We start from the raw sequence: 18703 nt of genomic DNA on the forward strand, positions 1-18703 counted from the left end.
GGGTGAGCGTCGCACAGGGCAGAAGTAAGTTTGGTGCGTGCACATTTGCTGCCTAATGCTGCCATGATGGGATATAAACATGAAGACAGATGCGAAGGGTTTATGTGGGCCACTCAATGTCATCTTCTCAGAAGAAGAGCTGATCTCCACACCATTCCAGCATTACCCATAGTGTGCAATAATTGGAGCACCTCAAATGCTACGATCAACACTGACACACACATGATGATGCCTTAACATATTTGTATGCATATGTGTAGTGCTTTATGACATGGGGTCATGGTGAAGTATGTTCCCTGCATGCCCTGGGGTCAGACTTTTCCCAGTTGACTCAACAGTCTGACTGACTGAAATACAGTAAAAACAGGAATTTATTTTCTATTTTAAAATGTAGTTTTATGCAAAGCTGAATTTTTAATTGTGTCACATGATCCTTTAGAAATCATGCTAATATGCTGATTTGCTACTTAATATTTTTGTGGAAACCGTGACACACTATCATGCAATATTTGAAGGTCAGTAAGAACACTTTTATTTAGCAATGGTGCATTGAATTGTTAAAAAATGACAGTTAAGATAATTATGTTGCAGAAGATAAAAATAAAAAAAGTCTAATATTGTAATAATAATACATAATATTTATTTTTACAGTTTTGATCAAATATATGCAGCTTTAATGAGTTTAATTGAGAGTTCAAAAAAACTAAATAACCTTAATGATTCCAAACTTTTGACGATATTGTAAATGTGTATTAATTATGATTGTACATAGGTACACATAAGTGTGAATAGTGTCAACCTTCATTAGTCAATTAAGCAAGTGTAGATCATAGTGATAATATAATAGTAAATCACATAGCTAAAAGGTAATTTAATGAGCACAGTTGTTTTAACATAAAGTTCATTTAATGGGAACAAAAAGAAATGAAGAAAAAAAAAATTATGCTGCTTATTTGTTGCATTGGCTAAGGCAACCTTCCTGAACGAAAGTGGTCAGACTTACAGTTTTCACCTTATAAAACCATGGGGCCGCTCAACTCTCTAAAACAAACTCAAGCTGACGGAAGCGAGTGTGTGTGAACACACATCAGCTGTTTGTGTTTGTGTGGCTGTTCTCTAACCTGGGAAAGGTGTGTGTAATTAGAGTTGGGTTCGAGTGAGCAGATTGTCCACTAATGGTCACCAGCATTCTGCGTTTCTAAGAAACGGCATGGAGGAGGAAGGCTGAATCTGGAGGTTTGTGCCTGTCGCTGCTGAGGGTGTGTGTGTGTGTGTGTGTGGGATGGAGGGTGGTTGTCAGAACGCCTCCTCACCTGTACGGGAACCATACGATGGCGCTTCAGTGCCCCCTTCTGGTGGAATCTGACGAAGCAGCCCACACAATAATCTTCTCCGCATTCTGCACACGTCTGAAACAACAATTAAATAAGCCCAGGATTTCTACAGCAAGGTACATTCACCCAAAAAAAACTTTAATATCAGCAATATATAATTTAAATATCTTGCACTTTTTGCTTAACACGATACATATTAAAATGGAGAGAAGGGAGCCGCACATATCTTAAGGGAGCTCATTATTTTGTTACAGATTGTAAATGGATGCGGAGGATGATAGGATAGGCCGTTTGATGGACCGACGGACAGATAGAAAGACAGACTGCATAGCAGCACAAGAATTTCAAAACCCACTATCAAACCCACAGCTGAAGAGCCACTTGTAAATGAACCCAGCCTGCTGTCTTGATTCATTCGGTCTGAACATCTGTATGATGATGCAGCACTTCAGCTGGAGAGATGCATGATGCTCGGAAGAGTTTCAATTCCATTTGGACAGACTTTGGATATGTTTGGAATATTATATCTGCAGTCTACATGAACATTTTTGCACATAGTATGTTTGTATCCAATATCTATTTACCTATTACATTGCCAAAATGTGGAGGCAAAGCACGGTGCATGAAATAATGTATCCCACAATGCAGTGTGCTTTCCTTGACCTTCCGTTACCAGCATGACAAATTAATAACACTGACTATAGTCTGATAAATAGTTTTGCAACTTAAAATAGGTGGAAACATATACAGCATACACCTCACAATATTCTGTCAAGATAAAGATCAGCAACATATAGGTAGTATGCTCTTCTGTGTGCAGCCATAGTTCATTAGGCTAAAGGTCAAGTGACCGGTCACAGTTTGGTTTGTTTTACATGCTGTTTAAGGAAGAGCTTATCCAAAGTAGTAAACACCAACTCATTCAAATAAGTGGAAATGTGTAGACTTCGCAATGTCTGTCCAAACATTTCCTATATCAAAGTTGAAGTTCTGCATCTTCAAACTGTAACATAGCAGATATTTACAGATAATTTCACAAAGCTGAATATACAGTTTCTGCTCATGGATTTTGGTTTACTTTCAACTAACTAGTGGATGTGCCATGCAAGCCAGTCAATCACGAGAAAACTGGAGATATCAGCCATTTCTATGTACAGTACAGTATGCATCTTATTTATCTTACTTATCTGAGAAGTATATTTCACATATTGAAAAATTAAGTAGGCAGGCAGTATCCAGTGTTACATGAATTTTAGAGTAAATAGTATAGTACATTCTATTCTGAACAAAACAACAGCTTTCAGTTCAACTTTAGCTCCTCTAGGGATGTGTGAGTGAGCACGGAGGAAACCCTTAGGATGCCTTGGCTCTACAAATCCATAAATACATCGAGACAGACATACACACACACCCCGAACATTCACTTTAACACACTTGCTGTCTTTGACAGCCAAATGCCTGTGTGCAAATTCCACAGGTACATTTCCCCTCGAGGATGTCTGTCTCAAAGCACTCAAGCAGAGCATGAAAGTCCCAAATCTCCCAAGGGTGACAGGGTCCCCTTTAATACGGCCACACAAACACGCACACACACACACTCACGGTGAATAAAGAAAAGCGGTAAATACAGTGCTGCTCTGTGAATCTACAGCTGTGCCCATTACCGGCTCCTTTAATGGCCACATAAAAAAGGTCTAATTTCAGCACGACACCACTGAAATAAATGACAGCAGTGGCATTCTCCCCAAACTGATTTTTAAGAGGGCTTCCGGACAACAGAATCTGCACTTCATGTCTTCGTTGCTGAGAAATCCTGTTGGATGAGTAGAATATATTTGCAGCTCTGTATTTATCAGCAGTTCAATCTAGTGCTGCCAAAGTAAAAAGTGGAATCTTACTGTTAGGAGCTAAGGAAGCTCTTTTATTTGAACTGATGAAGGATAACAGACCCTTATATCATGCACTTTAGTCTCGAAGAGACAGACTCTGACTATCTGTACCTTAGTCTGGTTGAAAAAGCTACTTAACAGATATGTCTGACTAGTGATGGGTTTATTTGAAGTTCATGGTAGTTCTATAAACAGCGTGGGAAAACAGTAATATATGAAGTGGCATGGCATTCTTCATGAAAGATCTGTGTAAATGTCTGCATGTGCAGAAATAATTGTATAGAAAAAATGTTGTGTTTTCTCAAGGATATTTAGATTAGTTTGCCACAGAAACACTCATACCAAAAAAAGTTCAAAAGGTCAGTGATATGTTTTTGGAAAACAATTAATGCTTTTATTCAGTAAGGATGCATAAATTGATCTAAAGTGACAGTAAAATGTGCAAACTGTAAATTTTACATACTGTAAAATATTTTACAGTTTCCACAAAAATATTAAGTACCTTTGTGTCACAGGAATACATTTCATTTTAAAATGGTAATAATAATTCACAATATTACAGTTTTTTTATCAAATAAATGTAAAAAAATGCTAACTTTAGAGCAGCAGTGTATACCTGAGACATGATGCATGATGAATGAAAGGGATGGATAGTTTGGAATTAAGAATAGTTCTGTTCACATAACAGAACGGATGAAAACTCACCAGTCCGGCCAGCTGAACTTCACACTGTCCACAGACTTTTCCCCTCAGGTTGAGCTTCCTGTTAGTGCCGTGTACCTTGGCGACTCGTTCCGCTATTACCTGCTTCTGTACTGCTGAAGTAACAAAAACACACAGACACACACACACACAATTCAGAACTCTGCACATGAAATCTGCATAGGATGGTATCTTCTGAGAGAATCATGCCATCTGACTGATTTGGAATGTTCCACAATGGCATCGACTCTCTCAACAGTTCAGCACGTGCATCACACATGTGAGACTCAACAGTAGATTAAAACAGAGCTGGTGCATAGCATGTTACTAAGTTAATGATTCAATATGGAAGTATATCTAAACTAACGTTCCAAAAGTTTAACCCAGGGAACAAAGGATCCTTTGTAATGTGTTCATTATGTGCCATATAAACTAACCTGCATGAATGCTCTTAAAAAACAAAACTTTTGGATAAAATAGTCAATTAATTAATAAGACGGAGACATTTTCATCTAGACTGTGCCAAAATGGCCAATGGGTGGACTCTTTGTGTAAGCTATTGAATGTGTGATCAGCATAAAGATAGGTATCCGATGAACTCAATTAAAATTTTGTTATGTGCAAAAGTTATAACGATTTGAAAAGTGAATTTTTGAACTGGTGGTGTCACTATAGAGTTGGTCCTAGGGACCCCAAAGTTGGTCAGATCACTACAAATGTGCTAAATTTGATCATTTTCCTATGTTCCACTCTTACGGCTGCCGTAGACTCACACTGCAGTAGACAGCTATAGAGATGGCCCCTAACCACAGCCCCTTCAGGGCTTGGCCCCTAATAATTCAATAACAAATCTTATCCTATTCAGTGTGTTGCTTCTCCAGTATATTTATCTAGTTATAAGGATGTTTACTGGAAAATAAGTCAAAAATAATGACCAAGAAAATAACTTTTTGCAGTGAAATGTCTGCAACAGATACAGTACACATGTTGCCTTAATAATTATGTACCCTACTGTTTTGTTTCAGTTACTAGACTTTTGACTTGTAACATTTGGAAATTCCTAAAAAAGAAGGGGTTTGTAGTTAAGGCTTCACTATGCTTGTATCCAAGTGATAAATGAAAATGAGGAAATGGGAAAAGGAGTCAAAAACAAGCCAGGCAAAACACATGTCAGATTCCAGTCCACCCACCTGGTACAGGCTCGTCCTTCAGCACTCTAATCTTCATCTTGCCTGGAGAGAGCTGCCCGAAACAACACATTTCAAACACAGTTTCATGCAGTTAATTCTAGAAGGGCTATCCCTGGCATGAATGAAGCTGAAGTCAGCCTGATTGAGACTATTTGAAACAGATACACAGGCAGACAGATGTTTAAAACTCTTACTCTGTGAGGTGCGTTCTCCTTGTTTGTCTTGACGCTCTGAACTCCGGGCTGTGCTGAACGCCAGTGAGAAGCTCCCATCTTCCTGTGTGGAAATATCATAGAAAGTTGCTCAGTTTAGCATAGAACTGCAACTAGTTTTAATAGCTAATGGTGTGTGTCTCATAAAGCAAGAAACATTTGGAGGACTTATTATTACTTTTCGAAACCCCCCTAAGTAATAAAATCTTGTGCGTAACTCATGGTAAACTTTTAATTAAGCACATATCAAATAGTGGAAAACAAACACAAACAGTACATGAAAGCATTTGCCCTACATAATTCAGCCCGATACACAGACGGAGGGTCGACTTCATTTGTTTTCTGATTTGTTGTTTTGGTTGCCACATCAAATCAACAGTCTAAATAATTCACGGTGTGATTGCGGGGGAAGCCATTTGTTTAGAGTGGGCTGTCATACTGGCGTCGAGCCGCAAGCCCGAGTGTGTTCAAAGGATGGAAATGAATCTTATGTGTGTCTGGCTGTACGATATAATTTTGCAAGTAAAGAGGTAACCGTGCTTTGGAAATGTCTCTTTCTCTCATATGGGTAGTGAAAATTCTGAAAACTATAAATCAGGAATGAGACTGTTTAATAATAAAAATCTCAGAGGTATGTGTTGTTGGTGACAGGGCATATGACTTTGTCTACTTGTCTACTTTTACTTCACTGACCAGGCAAAATAATAAATCTAATCGCTCAGTAAAGTAATACTGTAATACTTAGGAGTTTGTTTAAATATCTAACCCCAAAAGCAATAAGAAAAGTCATGAATAGATCAAACTAAAAATACACAGCTCAGCAGCTCCACTAAAATCCATCTCATTTTATAAAAGAGTGAGATAGTCAGAGACTTTGGAAGGGGCCAGCAGGGAGAGAGGACACTTCCTCTGCATGCTGTCCACTCTCATTAAGGGCTGTTTATGTGCTGGCCTTTATCAGTCTGATGGAGACGGCGTTTGGGACGGGGATTAACTGCGCTCAAGCCTGCCTGTCAGCATTATGGAGAAATGCACAGGCAACGTGGCAGTTGTGCTAACAACTGGCGGATTACCATCACATGCACACTGAGTGCCAACCAGCAAGACAAACTCTTATCTCCAGTCAGGGTCACAGACATCAGACCTCTCTGCTACTTGAGTTCATTGTGTGGCAGCAGTGGGACAGGTGAAGGGTTATTATACTGCACATTTAACCTGGTGTTAAATAAAATTTCAGAGTGATAAAAAAATTACCTCTAAAAGTGTTAGTCTTTTCAATAAATGAACTTAAACTTCATTTAATATAACAGTTTAAAATAGTCCCATTTTAATCATCTTGTACTATTAATGGAAATAGATGTATACATATATTAACTTTTTAACTCCCAATACTATAACTTTTTTTTATCATAATTTCTTCACAGAATTCCAAAACATAAACTCAGAACTGCAAGATATAGATGCAGAATGGCAAGTTATAAACTCACAATTTCTGAGAAAAAAAAGTCATAACTGAGATAAAATGTAAACAGAAAACAGATTTGCGAGATGTAAGCTGAAAATTCAGAGAAAAAGCTTGCAATTGGGATATGTAAACTAAATTCCCATTTATCTCACAATTCATATATATATATATATATATATATATATATATATATATATATATATATATATATATATATATATATATATATATATATAATGTTTTTTTTTTAAGTTCAAGTTTATATTTCTCAATTCTAAGCTTAAGTTTCTGAGACAATTCTGAGATAAAACATTTAAATTATGAGATATAAACTTGCAATTACAGAGTTCGAAAAAACTTTAAGCTTTAAGATCCAAATATTTTCTAACATTATAAAAGTGTTTAATCTTTAACCTTATTGAATTAAAGTATTAATTTCTTAACATCCTTACTGACCCGAAACTTTTGAAATGTAGTATATACTGATGTTCAGGTCTGAAGAGAGAAGCAACAAAAAAGTTTTTAAAAAGAAACTACAAGTTTGCTTCAGCGGTCCACTTTGTGAGTACAGTTTATTCACCCATTGAGCATAAGGCCCGAGCCCATCGCCTCTCATCTGCTCTTATGAATTCAACTGTGGCCCTTTAGTCCTCTGCCTTCGCTACAATAAACAGCAAACAGGTTGAGCGAGGAGGAAGATAACATCAACCATTCCCAGCACGGCACCAGCAACAGAAGTTCTGCTTTGATTAATGGCTGCTGATAAGAGCTAATCTGAAAGAGTTTTATTTAATAACATCCGTATGGAGGCAATCGTAATTGAGATATGGTACCACTCACATCCCCTAAATAAGACAGTTCCGGTACGTGGCCCAGATCTCGCAGGCATCTTGTCTATAGCTGCATTCTCAATGCATTCATTCCTCTGATTATTGCGAAGTGCTGTCTTATTTTATTGATAAAGGTGCAAATCCTTTATAGGTCCATAAAACTCCATCCCCATGAAGAACTCACAGGAAAACCTTCATGCTATTGTCTCCGATTGGCCTTCTGCCTTACTGATATATCTGCTTTCCAGACACAAATATTTAAAACTAAATTTGACTGCATATATATGTTTGCATTTGTTCGGTAGCATATATGAGAATATGATGTATTCACTGTATCTACCCCATTACTGTAGTATTTCCTTCCCCTGCTGCATTACGAGCGAATGACTAAAACGGCCACCCCTTAAAATTCATGAAGTCACATTTTAGTGTTATTAATGAAGAGCTGAAGGAAAGGGGCCGGGTCGAGAAGAGGGATAGAGAGAGAGACATCAAATTAATAACTAGTGATGTTATTTTTTCCTATTCTTTTATTTTGACAGAAAACTAATTTCCTGTCTTCCTCGTTTTGGCACAGGGTTTCACTTAATCTTAATTTGTTTGGGAGAAATGGGAAGACAAGCATGGCGATGCAGCGAGAGCAGAGCTGCTGAAGCCGAGATGACTCAATTTCCTTCCACTCGATGGTTAAGCTGATTCCATCACACCAGATCGCTCTGAAGTCAAACCATGACCCAAGATTACCTGCAGGAGCTGCATACTTCATGTGGCGATCAGATTTCAAAGCTAATGGCATCCCTGTCACTCCATTTCCAATTCTTTTCTACCTTGACTACATACACTTGCATTCTTTTTCCTCTAACGTAATCCAAAGTAACGAATGTCAAGTTAGATTAATATTCATTTGCAAAGTCAAATAAAAGTATAAAAAGTATATACAAAGTATAAAAGTGACTCAGACAGGTACGGAAAATATCAGATCTAATGTGTATTAAAAATAAATATGTATAACTTTAACATGACATCACATAAAGGAGGACCTTCAATGCAACACTAATAACTTTAGGAAAAAGTCTGCCAAATAAATGAATGTAAATGTATGGCTTTAGAGGAATTGTGTGAGATGCACTACTTTTAGGAAGATTTTGTTGTTGTTGTTTTTAAGTTTGACAGCCGTAGTCACTTTAAACTGTCATTGTATAGGGGGAAAAAATATTTGCATACAAGTTTTGGAAAGGTTAAAAAACCCTAACAGAATGTTTATTTAAAAGGGGACGTCGTGGCCTTGTGGTTAGAGTGTATGAATCCTAACTCTAAGGTTGTGGGTTTGAGTCTCGGGCCGGCAAAACCATGACTTAGGTGCCCTTGAGCAAGGAAGCGAACCCCAACTGCTCCCCGGGTGTGTGTGTGTGCCTGGATTAAATGCAGAGCATGAATTCTGAGTATGGGTCACCATACTTGGCTGTATGTCACTTAATTTTGGGTGAAGTATTTGTTGAAGTCGCTCTGTCCTTGCCAGCACACTTACCCTCACAGTCTTTCTCTTGCTGTTTCTTCCTATGTTATTCATTTTATTCATTGTCGTTTCATTGTTTACATTTCCTCTTTTATCTCAGCGCTCTCTGTCACAGTCATTGTTTGGCCCGTTAATTTATTCATCTACTCACTCATTCATTAATTCAACAAGCTGTCCCACCCCTCCCTGTTTCACTCACTCCCTCTCCTCTTTCTCCTGGTTCATACGCTGTCTGAGCTCCTCCAGTCTGCTCTCCATCTCCTTGGCATGTTGATCCAGCTGCACTGTTTCCATACGCAGTTCCCGGAGATTCCTTGGAGGGAGAATAGACACACACACATACATATACATATATATATATATATATACTTTTTACATGCTATATATAAACTTGTACAAACCAGTTTGACTGACTTTTTCCTGTTTTATTACCACCACTCTGCTTAACACAATAATTCAACTAAATACACAAAATCATGGTATTCTGCTTAAATGAACAGACTACTCTGAACTTTTGGAGCGCCGCCATTTACAACCGTGACGTGTAATGTGCTAATAATGTGAAAAATCTGAAGCGTGAAAAGAAACTCAAGGGAACCGACTGTTCAAACCTGACATTTAACTTCATTGACTTGGGCTTGCTGGGAAGTACCACAAAGTTGTTTAAATTCATGGTGCTCTCTGATCAGACCGCAAGCTTCACAGGCTGCAATTTTCCAAAGTGTCCTGAGAAAATAGAGATCTGAGTGAGAAACGCACAGCGCACAATAAGACAAATTTCACTGAATTAACCCACAAAGAGGCCAGTGAAATGAATAATAGCAGCAAAAAAAAAATGTAAATAAAAGACATGGAGCACTGATGGTATGAAATCATGGTACTGAATGATTTGCATATTTATTGGTATTTTCATGGTGTTCAAAGATATCTAAATGAATTCCAGGGTACCACAATGTTGCATGGCCAAAGAACCATGGTAACAATGTAATGTTTACGTTACATTTGACATAAAATATACCATTATTATGTATTTGTAAGCTCAAACGTAGCCTACTTCAAATAATATTTATACTATCATCTATAAACATTTCATAATTCCTTACTTTTTATGTACGTCAATCGTTTAAGATTAAAGAATAGGCAGATTATAGAGATAAATTGTCATATATATATATATATATATATATATATATATATATATATATATATATATATATATATATATATATATATATATATATATATATAACGTTACTCATTGGACTTAGTTTCCTGTTCATTTGGGCGTAACTAAATAGAGCTTTCTAAAACAAAGGCGATGGCTGTTAAAAGGAACTAATATATTTGTTTTGTTTGTTGGTTTGTTTTTCAGAGAAAAAATATTCTAAATCAACAATTCTTTATCAGAATTTCTGAGGCTTTTAAAAGTACTTACACCAACAGCGTCCTTGTCCTCGTCCAAACTACCGCTTGTGGAAACTGTGTACATGTGTCGTTATAGCAACGCGTCGCGTATTAGCGGGCATGCGCACGTGCTCGTGCATTGAACTACTGATTGCCACAACAAAGAACAACAGCGATAATAATAATTTATTATTTTTATTAATTTATTTAATTTCTATATATATATATATTCGTATGAAATGCTGAATTATAATTGAGCAATGATTCAATGCATAAACATGAACCCTTAAAAGAAAATGCTACAACGGCGAAATTACTTGAGCTCAGGAGGGTTGTTGAGGTGTTTTCGAGTTTAGAACGCGTGAGGGGTTGTTAAAAAGTTTCTTGGGGGAAAAAAAATGTATGCAGAGATTTACTGTTTTCTTTGTGCTAATGAAGTCCTGACGTACATCAAGCGTGCTGTGTCTTTCTGACACAGAGGAGAGAGACCTCTGTTGCTCCTATAATTATGGACAGCTTGATCTCTCTAATTAAAATCATTTCAGCACTAAAATCAAATTTCATGTGGATGTTTTGATTGCAGTCATAAGAACTCTCATTAAAGCGTCAGCATCTTCTGTCTCAATTAGTCTACAAAAATCTGTCTACTGTTTTGTTTTCACTAGTTTTCAGAGTTATGCATTTATTTCACTTCATCAAATTAAAATAAATTTTCAAATGTATTCATCTTTTTAAACACACTTTCATTAAATCAATGTAAACTCTGGCCATCATTTGTATATCTCTGCCCAATGGCCAAATTATCCAGATGTAATTAAATAAACTGATTGCCAGAATAAACCCTCGGAGCCACACACAGATATTTTAAACCTGGTGTTTATTAAAAATCATTTTCATTTCAAAATATGTTTTGCATATTGATCCTAAACTGTATGATTGAGCATCATCCCAGCAGAATGATTTTCAACACAGCTGTGATAGTTTCAAGTTTCTCGTACCACTCTGCGCTCTCTTTCTGCTCACTTAATAAACTCATTTAAAATCCAATCAATATTTCATGTCCAGTTATTTATTTATATGCAGCTGTGTAATAATCACTCGTTATTGAAAACGAAAACCCCAACATTAATGTGATCAAGACTCTGACGTGAAGTGTGTGTGTGCTCATGGACAGAAACTTCACAACACAGCCCGTCCTCATTTGTATTCGGCTGGAGTTGAAACTTTCAGATCTGCTATTGCAAAGGTACTCTTCCAGATCTGGTCTTGCCTCTCCATTCCTCTTTACTTGCTGCTTCCCTGCCTCTTTCTGTACCAAGACGAAAGAGAGAGGGAAGCAGGCATTGCCCTCCCTTTCTCAAGGCTACACTCCATCTCACCTTCCAGCATGACACTGACCAAAGAGTTTGTGACCCACAGATGGATCCCGTAATATTTGTGATACTTTATACAAAAGTTATACAACAGTTTTTATCTATCTATATTATTATTTATATTAAAAAGAAACCTTGCTACATGTGCTGCATTAAGCAAACTGAGATTTTTTATATATATTGTTATGTGTGTGTGCGTGTGTGTGTGTGTGTGAGAGAGAGAGAGAGAGAGAGAGAGAGTATTTGCATGACAGAGGTGAACTAAAATCGTCATGGTCTTAAAAATAGGCTTTGTTTTCGTTAAACAAAATATAATCTCTTATGATACAGTATAAGACCCAGATGTGGTCTTGACAGTTTCGTGAGATTCAGTCTAATATCTATTCAAATCTATCCTATGCCACAACTTTGGCTCCAGCCACCTGCAAGATAGTCAGACTAGCACAGCATACAAATGAGCTGGACATCGCAATCAGAAAGAGAGAGAGAAAGAGAGAGAGAGGGAGATTAAAAGCACAGAGGTCATTGGGTGTAACAGTGACAGATGAGAGGTAAAATGTGGCGCATGTGCTGAAATGTCAAGGCTATTTAATCCATTATGGTACTCGATCACAGAGGCTTATTCAAATGTCATTTGTTAACGCTGGCTTTCATTCGAGACGACCGATTTTAAAATATTGTGAAATCCGCTGAGCTATGACCAGAGGGCGGTTAACAATTTAAAATCATTAGTCTGACTATAGGCGGCAATGTAGCATATTAATAAGATGTTCTCTTTCTCAGCATTTACATACATATTGAGCTGCACATATCTTACACATTCTCGAAAATGGCAAGTCGTGGATAGTGATGAGACAAGAAAAATGCTGAAAAGAGTATTGATAAAATAAAAAACTGATTATTGGAACCAATATGTTTGCATACTATTTATTTATTATTATACTAAAATATGCCTATTTTAATTATGAACTCTATTTATTTTAAGGTATTTGAAAGTTCAGTGAAAAAAAACATAAAAAAATATATAAAATCTGGAGGAAAAAAAAAGACTATTTTAACTCATATTTGTGCACAACATTTATTTAAAAGTGATTTTTTTAAACTCAAATTAGTCAAGAAAACATTTTAAATGTACATTGAAAACTTGATAAAATACCAAAACTGGATAAATTACCAAAATGTGAATCTAAATTCAATGAAAAAGTTCATTCATAATAATGAATGCTGAAAATAGAAAATAAAATGTTCCAGAAAAAAAAATGGATAACATAATTAACTTATTAAAGCAACTTTACTGTACAGTATGTATTTTAGGGAAGTCGTGGCAAGGCAACAAACCCCCAGATGCTCCTTGGGTGCCGCAGCATAAATGGTTGCCCACTGCTGTGTGTGTGTGTGTGTGTGTGTGTGTGTGTGTGTGTTCACTGCTCTGTGTGTGTGCACTTTTGATGGGTTAAATGCAGAGCATGAATTCTAGGTATGGTTCCCCATACTTGGCTGAATGTCATGTCATGTCACTTAAAGCACCCAACTGTTAACATAATTACAGTAGATTGCTTAGACAGTAGATTACAGTAGATGCATGCATTTGCTACTGTCGTAAAGCAATTCATTCTTTTTGCCGAATTTCACACCAGATATTCCCAGAGCAGACATTTGGAAAGAAACAAAAGCCATTCGCCTTATTTGAGTCAGTGTACCATCCAGATTGATTTTAAAATCAATATTAAAAACAAAAACAAAATAAGTACATTATTTTGCTTTAAAAAGTGACTATTTTAACCAATATTTGTGCATGCTATGTATTTCTATGACTAAGCTAAGAGGCATAGAGCATGCTAACAACAGTGTCTATGGAAATCAATTATAAGTGGAGGTCCTGCCTATGGAGAGCGTTCCAAATCAATTACTTATGAGGTTTCATTTCAGTTAGGATACTGTTTTAGTAGACAGCTGCCTGTGGAGGCAGGAGCGATAGCGATGACCTGATCACGGTGCTTAGAAAAGTAAAAAGACATGCAGACCTTGTAATAGGTGCAGTGGTGACAACATGATGGGTCAGTTTGACAAGCTAGTTCAACCCGGTCAGATTTTTCTCACCACTCAGTGACCTCCACCATGCTGCCAGTGAGGAGAGGTCAAGAGTAGGGATGCACCGAAATGAAAATTCTTGGCCGAAACCGAAAACCGAAAAAGAGAAAACCAAGGCCGAAAACCGAAACCGAAACACCGAAATAAATTATGCCAATTATTAGTACCATTGCATTTATTGCTATGACCGTGTACTAACTTTACTAAAATTAAGACATTGCTATTGCATAAATTAATATTAAAGTTTCAAAGATAATTACAATTACATAACTTATTAAAAAAAAAACATAAAAATACATAATTACAAATGATGTAAATATTTATTAAGCACATTGCAACAATGCACAGTATAAAATAAAATTCAAACTAAAAATGTATCCCACTCATGTGTATATTTAATAATAATGTACAGGCCTACTGGCCTGCAGAAAGGTTTTAAAATGAACTGTTCTCTCATAAAAACAAAGTGCATTTAGGTGAAGTGCATTTGAAATTTTTCTATGTAGGACTAGAAAGTGCATCACTTCTCCAGTATAGGCAAGAGGGTTGTCACTACTGGGGATGGGGACTTCAGACAGATAACCATCTAGCTGTTGAGCAGTTGAGCTTGTCATCTGCCTGACATTTGAGCCATATTTGAGAGAGTGTATTTAAATAGGGCCAGGGCATAAATAAACATTTTTATCAAATTAAAGCAGAAATCTAGCAGAAAATCTAGCATAAATATGGCTACAATCTGATATTATGTATGTATATATGTTTGTGTGTGTGTATAAGAACAAAATACCCAACGTATTATTATTATTTGAGGCACTTTCTTGCAGAATTCCACTGAACATATCAGACAGCGATGGTGCATGCCACTCGTCTGGTGCAGAGACCAGTCTTTTTTTCTGCGCTCTGATCTGTCTCCTGCACTTGGCGCTTCTCCGTCTCCACGCGGGTTCTCCGCATCCAGCGCGGTCTGGGTCATTTCTCGTGCGCGCTGCCTTATTTCCGCATCCAAGTAATGTTCTTTATAACGCGGATCAAGCACATTCGCGATGAAGTGCAGAGGATCCGAAAAGATCTCAGTGAGACGTGTGCTAACAGACTCTATAAGACTGTACTTTTGTTTGTTTTTACTTCGTGGTCCGTCTTAATCTCTTTGTTAGGAGACGCTTTAGTGCTGCGAATAAAGGAATACGAAGAGAGAGAATGTTCTCACTGGTGTTAAATTAATGTCGCGTGGAGCTCGTGGTCTTTGCTATGCAGGTGCACGTGCAGGTCGCGGTTTCTGTTTGCGTCATCACAACATTTCGGCCGTGTTGTTTCGGTGATAAAAGTCTATCGGCCGAAAACCGAAAAGGCCATTTTCGGCGGCCGAAATTTCGGTGCATCCCTAGTCAAGAGGTCATCAAAATCCAAAGGGGGGTGGTGGTCAGAAGCGTCGATCTTGGAGCAGCCAGAGATGAGCGTGATATAGGGGCAAAAATGCATGTAGTGCTGACCGCTCCAGGAAAGAAGTGGGAAAAAGTGATCTTTTCACTGACAAAGCAGATGCTCTTTTTGACCACTGTTAGAGAGAGAATAGAGTTAGAGAGATAAGTATGCTATGAAAGAGAGTCTATGGCAGAGTGAGAGATTATGTTGAGAAATATGAAACTGATGGAAGTCAGACAGGCGTGAAAGTTCCTCTGATCTGAGTCTGGCAGCCTGCGGCCCGTTGGGCTCTACAAAGCCACGGGCCCGAGCCAAAGCAGCCGGCTGTGACGGGCTAGTGTTGTGATGATGCTGTCACTGGCTCACATCCACTGACATCATAAGTGTGTTTTCACTCTTCACATTAACACAACACTCTGTCCTGACAGTCCTCCTGAAACCTGGAAGTAGAAACATTAGAGGACATAGTTCTAATAGTTCTCATAGTTCTAATCCTGTTTACTTTCTTAAACCTGCTCCAGGTCATATTGTGAGTGCATGTTGTTCTTGTTGTTCATGTCTTTCATCAAACTTCCTCAATCTCTGAGATAACGTTTCTTCTCTGCTGAATTCACTAAGGCCTGCAACAGTTTTATACTGTTGTGCATTAATTGAATATAGAGTATGACAAAAGCAAATAATTATAGATTTGAAAAGTGTTACCTTTAATACAAGGAGACACTCTGAAGGGAAAGTTTGACCTTTGACCTCATCGCCCAGGTCAAAAAGCCTCATAAAAATACATTCAAATATACAAAATCAAGTTTGCCGAAAAACAATTATGGAGGGTATAAGAAAACGTTTACAGAAAATACAGAGAGAGTATGGATAAAATAAAGTTATAATTTATTCCAAACATTATATATTTATTTGATAATCGATAAGTCAAGAAATATAATAAAAAAGTATACTGAAAATACAGAATTATTATTATTATTAATTTTTTTAAGGTTACTATTTTGACCATTATGTATTTATTTATTTAGCCATTGAAAAATACATTTAATTGTCATTTGACTTTTAATATTAATTGGCTTATTTCTTTAAATTCATTTATTAAGATTATGGACAAGCATACTAAAAAAAAAAAAATTTGAATGCAGAAAATAAATGATAATTTAACTGTTTTAACAAAGGTTTATTTTTATTTTTTTACAGAATTTCACTGAAGAAGAAAAAAGCATTTAAGATATGTAATTTCCTATCATACAATTATGCTTAAAAATATATATGATACTAAAACAATACAAATGTACTAAAAATGTGGACTATTAATTTAATTGAAATGGACAAAACAAGAAAAATATTCAAAAGCAAATTGAAACCGGTAAGGAAAAAAGAAGAAAAAATATATATGATAGAGTCAGATCTGTAAAGCAGAGTGTGCTAAAGCACTGACACAGGAACCTGCCAAAAGTGTCAGGCCTCATCCTGTGTTTCAGAGCTGGCAGACAGACTCTTCACCGAAGCCCCAGAACTTTGAGGACACACTTCTGCACTCCAGACAACGTCCATTTCCATCCAGTGCAATCTTTTTTAGGGTGTGACCAAACGACTTTGTTATGATGTTGTTGAAAATTAATGACCTTACTATTTCATCTCTACAGGTGTTTTGCCCGGTGTCTGAGGGAGTAAATCAGCCCACAGCCCTCGATAAAAACACTCCGGCATGGCTTCTTCCTTCCAGGATGTTTTCATATGCTGCTCATTATAATCAATGAAAACAACACCATTTGACCTTCAGTAACCTTCCCTTTTCAACCATTTGCTGAACATTGAACCTGTTTGGGTTACATATAGAACAATTCAATATCTTAGAAAGAGTCAGATTAATGTACTTCACTGCATTGCTCAGCTAGACTTTTTTAATAACCACACTGCCATCTAGAGGTCACTACTGGAACTAGTAGGACTCTATTTGTCCAGATCTTACCAAAATGACTTCTTTCACAGGATCTTTAATGTCCATTTTGCCATTTTTCTAGCCGGAATTGATTAAAAATCTCAACCCATCCTTTCCTTTCTAAGTCAAAGGAGATTAGCATGCATTTGATCCTGCTTTATAGGCTATATTTATTTGGCCAGCAGGCTGGTTTCTCACCCGAGGTTTAATCTAAGCAGGATTTTTTTTTTCAAGACAGCATAGAGATAAGTGTGAAGACCTCTTCAGAAAGTCAGGGCTGCTGTGGGGCGATAAGACATGTGTCCTCATGTGACCAGCGGCTGTGGATGTCCAACACGGGGGACACCATTCACCAGATACTGATAGTCTAAGGTGGGTTTCGTTTAATAATCGTGTGACTTTATCTGTGCACAGATGCTCAGCTACTCCTTATGAAAGTTTTCCATGAGTTTACCATCATAACACTCGCTGTAGTTCCTATAGCATTTAGGGAAAAAATGCTGATTCAGATATGAATGACAGAAATGAATGATTTCTCAAATCATGCAGCAAAAAAACAAAAAAAACATTTAAAATACATTTTATACTGAGGATATTCTGATACAGCCAGAAAAATATTTTTGATATTCTCAAAAAAAAAAATAAAAAAAAAAATAAAAAAACTTGAAGACAGACAGACAGACAGATAGATAGATAGATAGATAGACAGATATTTGTAATTATACTGTTTGTGCCACATTGTATAGTAAAATGTATCTTATTAAACAGTGAGCCACAATTACTATTAAATCAAGTCTCATTAATTAAAACTGTGTTATAGGTATCAAATGTTCAGTGAGAGAACAATGAGTTTAGTCTGGAATTGACTATATACAGCCGTCTCTATCAGCGCCACAGGGCTGCAGCGTCCTGCATCTCAACAGCCTTTGATGGACCACTAAATGATGCTGTTTTCCTATAAGGTAATTTCTTTTTTTTCATAATGAATGGTCTGAAAAGTGATGAAGTGCCCCTCACAGGAAAACCTGACACACACCGAGTACTTTTCTCTCGCCTCTGAGCACATTTATTATTATAGCATATAAATGGCTTGCATTATTTATAATAAAACTTTGGTGATACAATGCATCATTGTAATCTTCTTAGGATAATCTTTTAATTCCCTCATTATGAATTGGCAAATGTCTTACCTCAAGAGTAAGCCAGTGGAAACATTAGCTTAGCCCTGCTTTGATGTGTTACTGAGATTTAATTAGCAGAGTAGGCATGAATCAATCTCCCCCACAAGATAAACAAACCCACAATGCTTTGTGCCACGTTAGACAGCTCAACA

General features: G+C 36.9%; 1 protein-coding gene across 1 annotated transcript; it reads right to left on the reverse strand.

Moving 5' to 3' along the window:
- Window positions 1–1172: 1172 nt before the first annotated feature.
- Window positions 1173–10640, reverse strand: LOC113079605 (zinc finger B-box domain-containing protein 1-like). The gene is made up of 7 exons (XM_026251848.1): window positions 10574–10640; window positions 9750–9864; window positions 9338–9451; window positions 5310–5391; window positions 5116–5167; window positions 3929–4041; window positions 1173–1409 (listed from the first exon to the last, which is right to left on the reverse strand). The coding sequence occupies exons 2-7, from the start codon at window positions 9809–9811 to the stop codon at window positions 1173–1175; spliced, it is 660 nt and encodes a 219-aa protein (XP_026107633.1). The 5' UTR covers window positions 9812–9864; window positions 10574–10640.
- Between the last annotated feature and the right edge of the window lie 8063 nt (window positions 10641–18703).

Source organism: Carassius auratus, unplaced genomic scaffold (genome assembly GCF_003368295.1).
Source record: "Carassius auratus strain Wakin unplaced genomic scaffold, ASM336829v1 scaf_tig00028720, whole genome shotgun sequence".
NCBI classification, from domain to species: domain Eukaryota; kingdom Metazoa; phylum Chordata; class Actinopteri; order Cypriniformes; family Cyprinidae; genus Carassius; species Carassius auratus.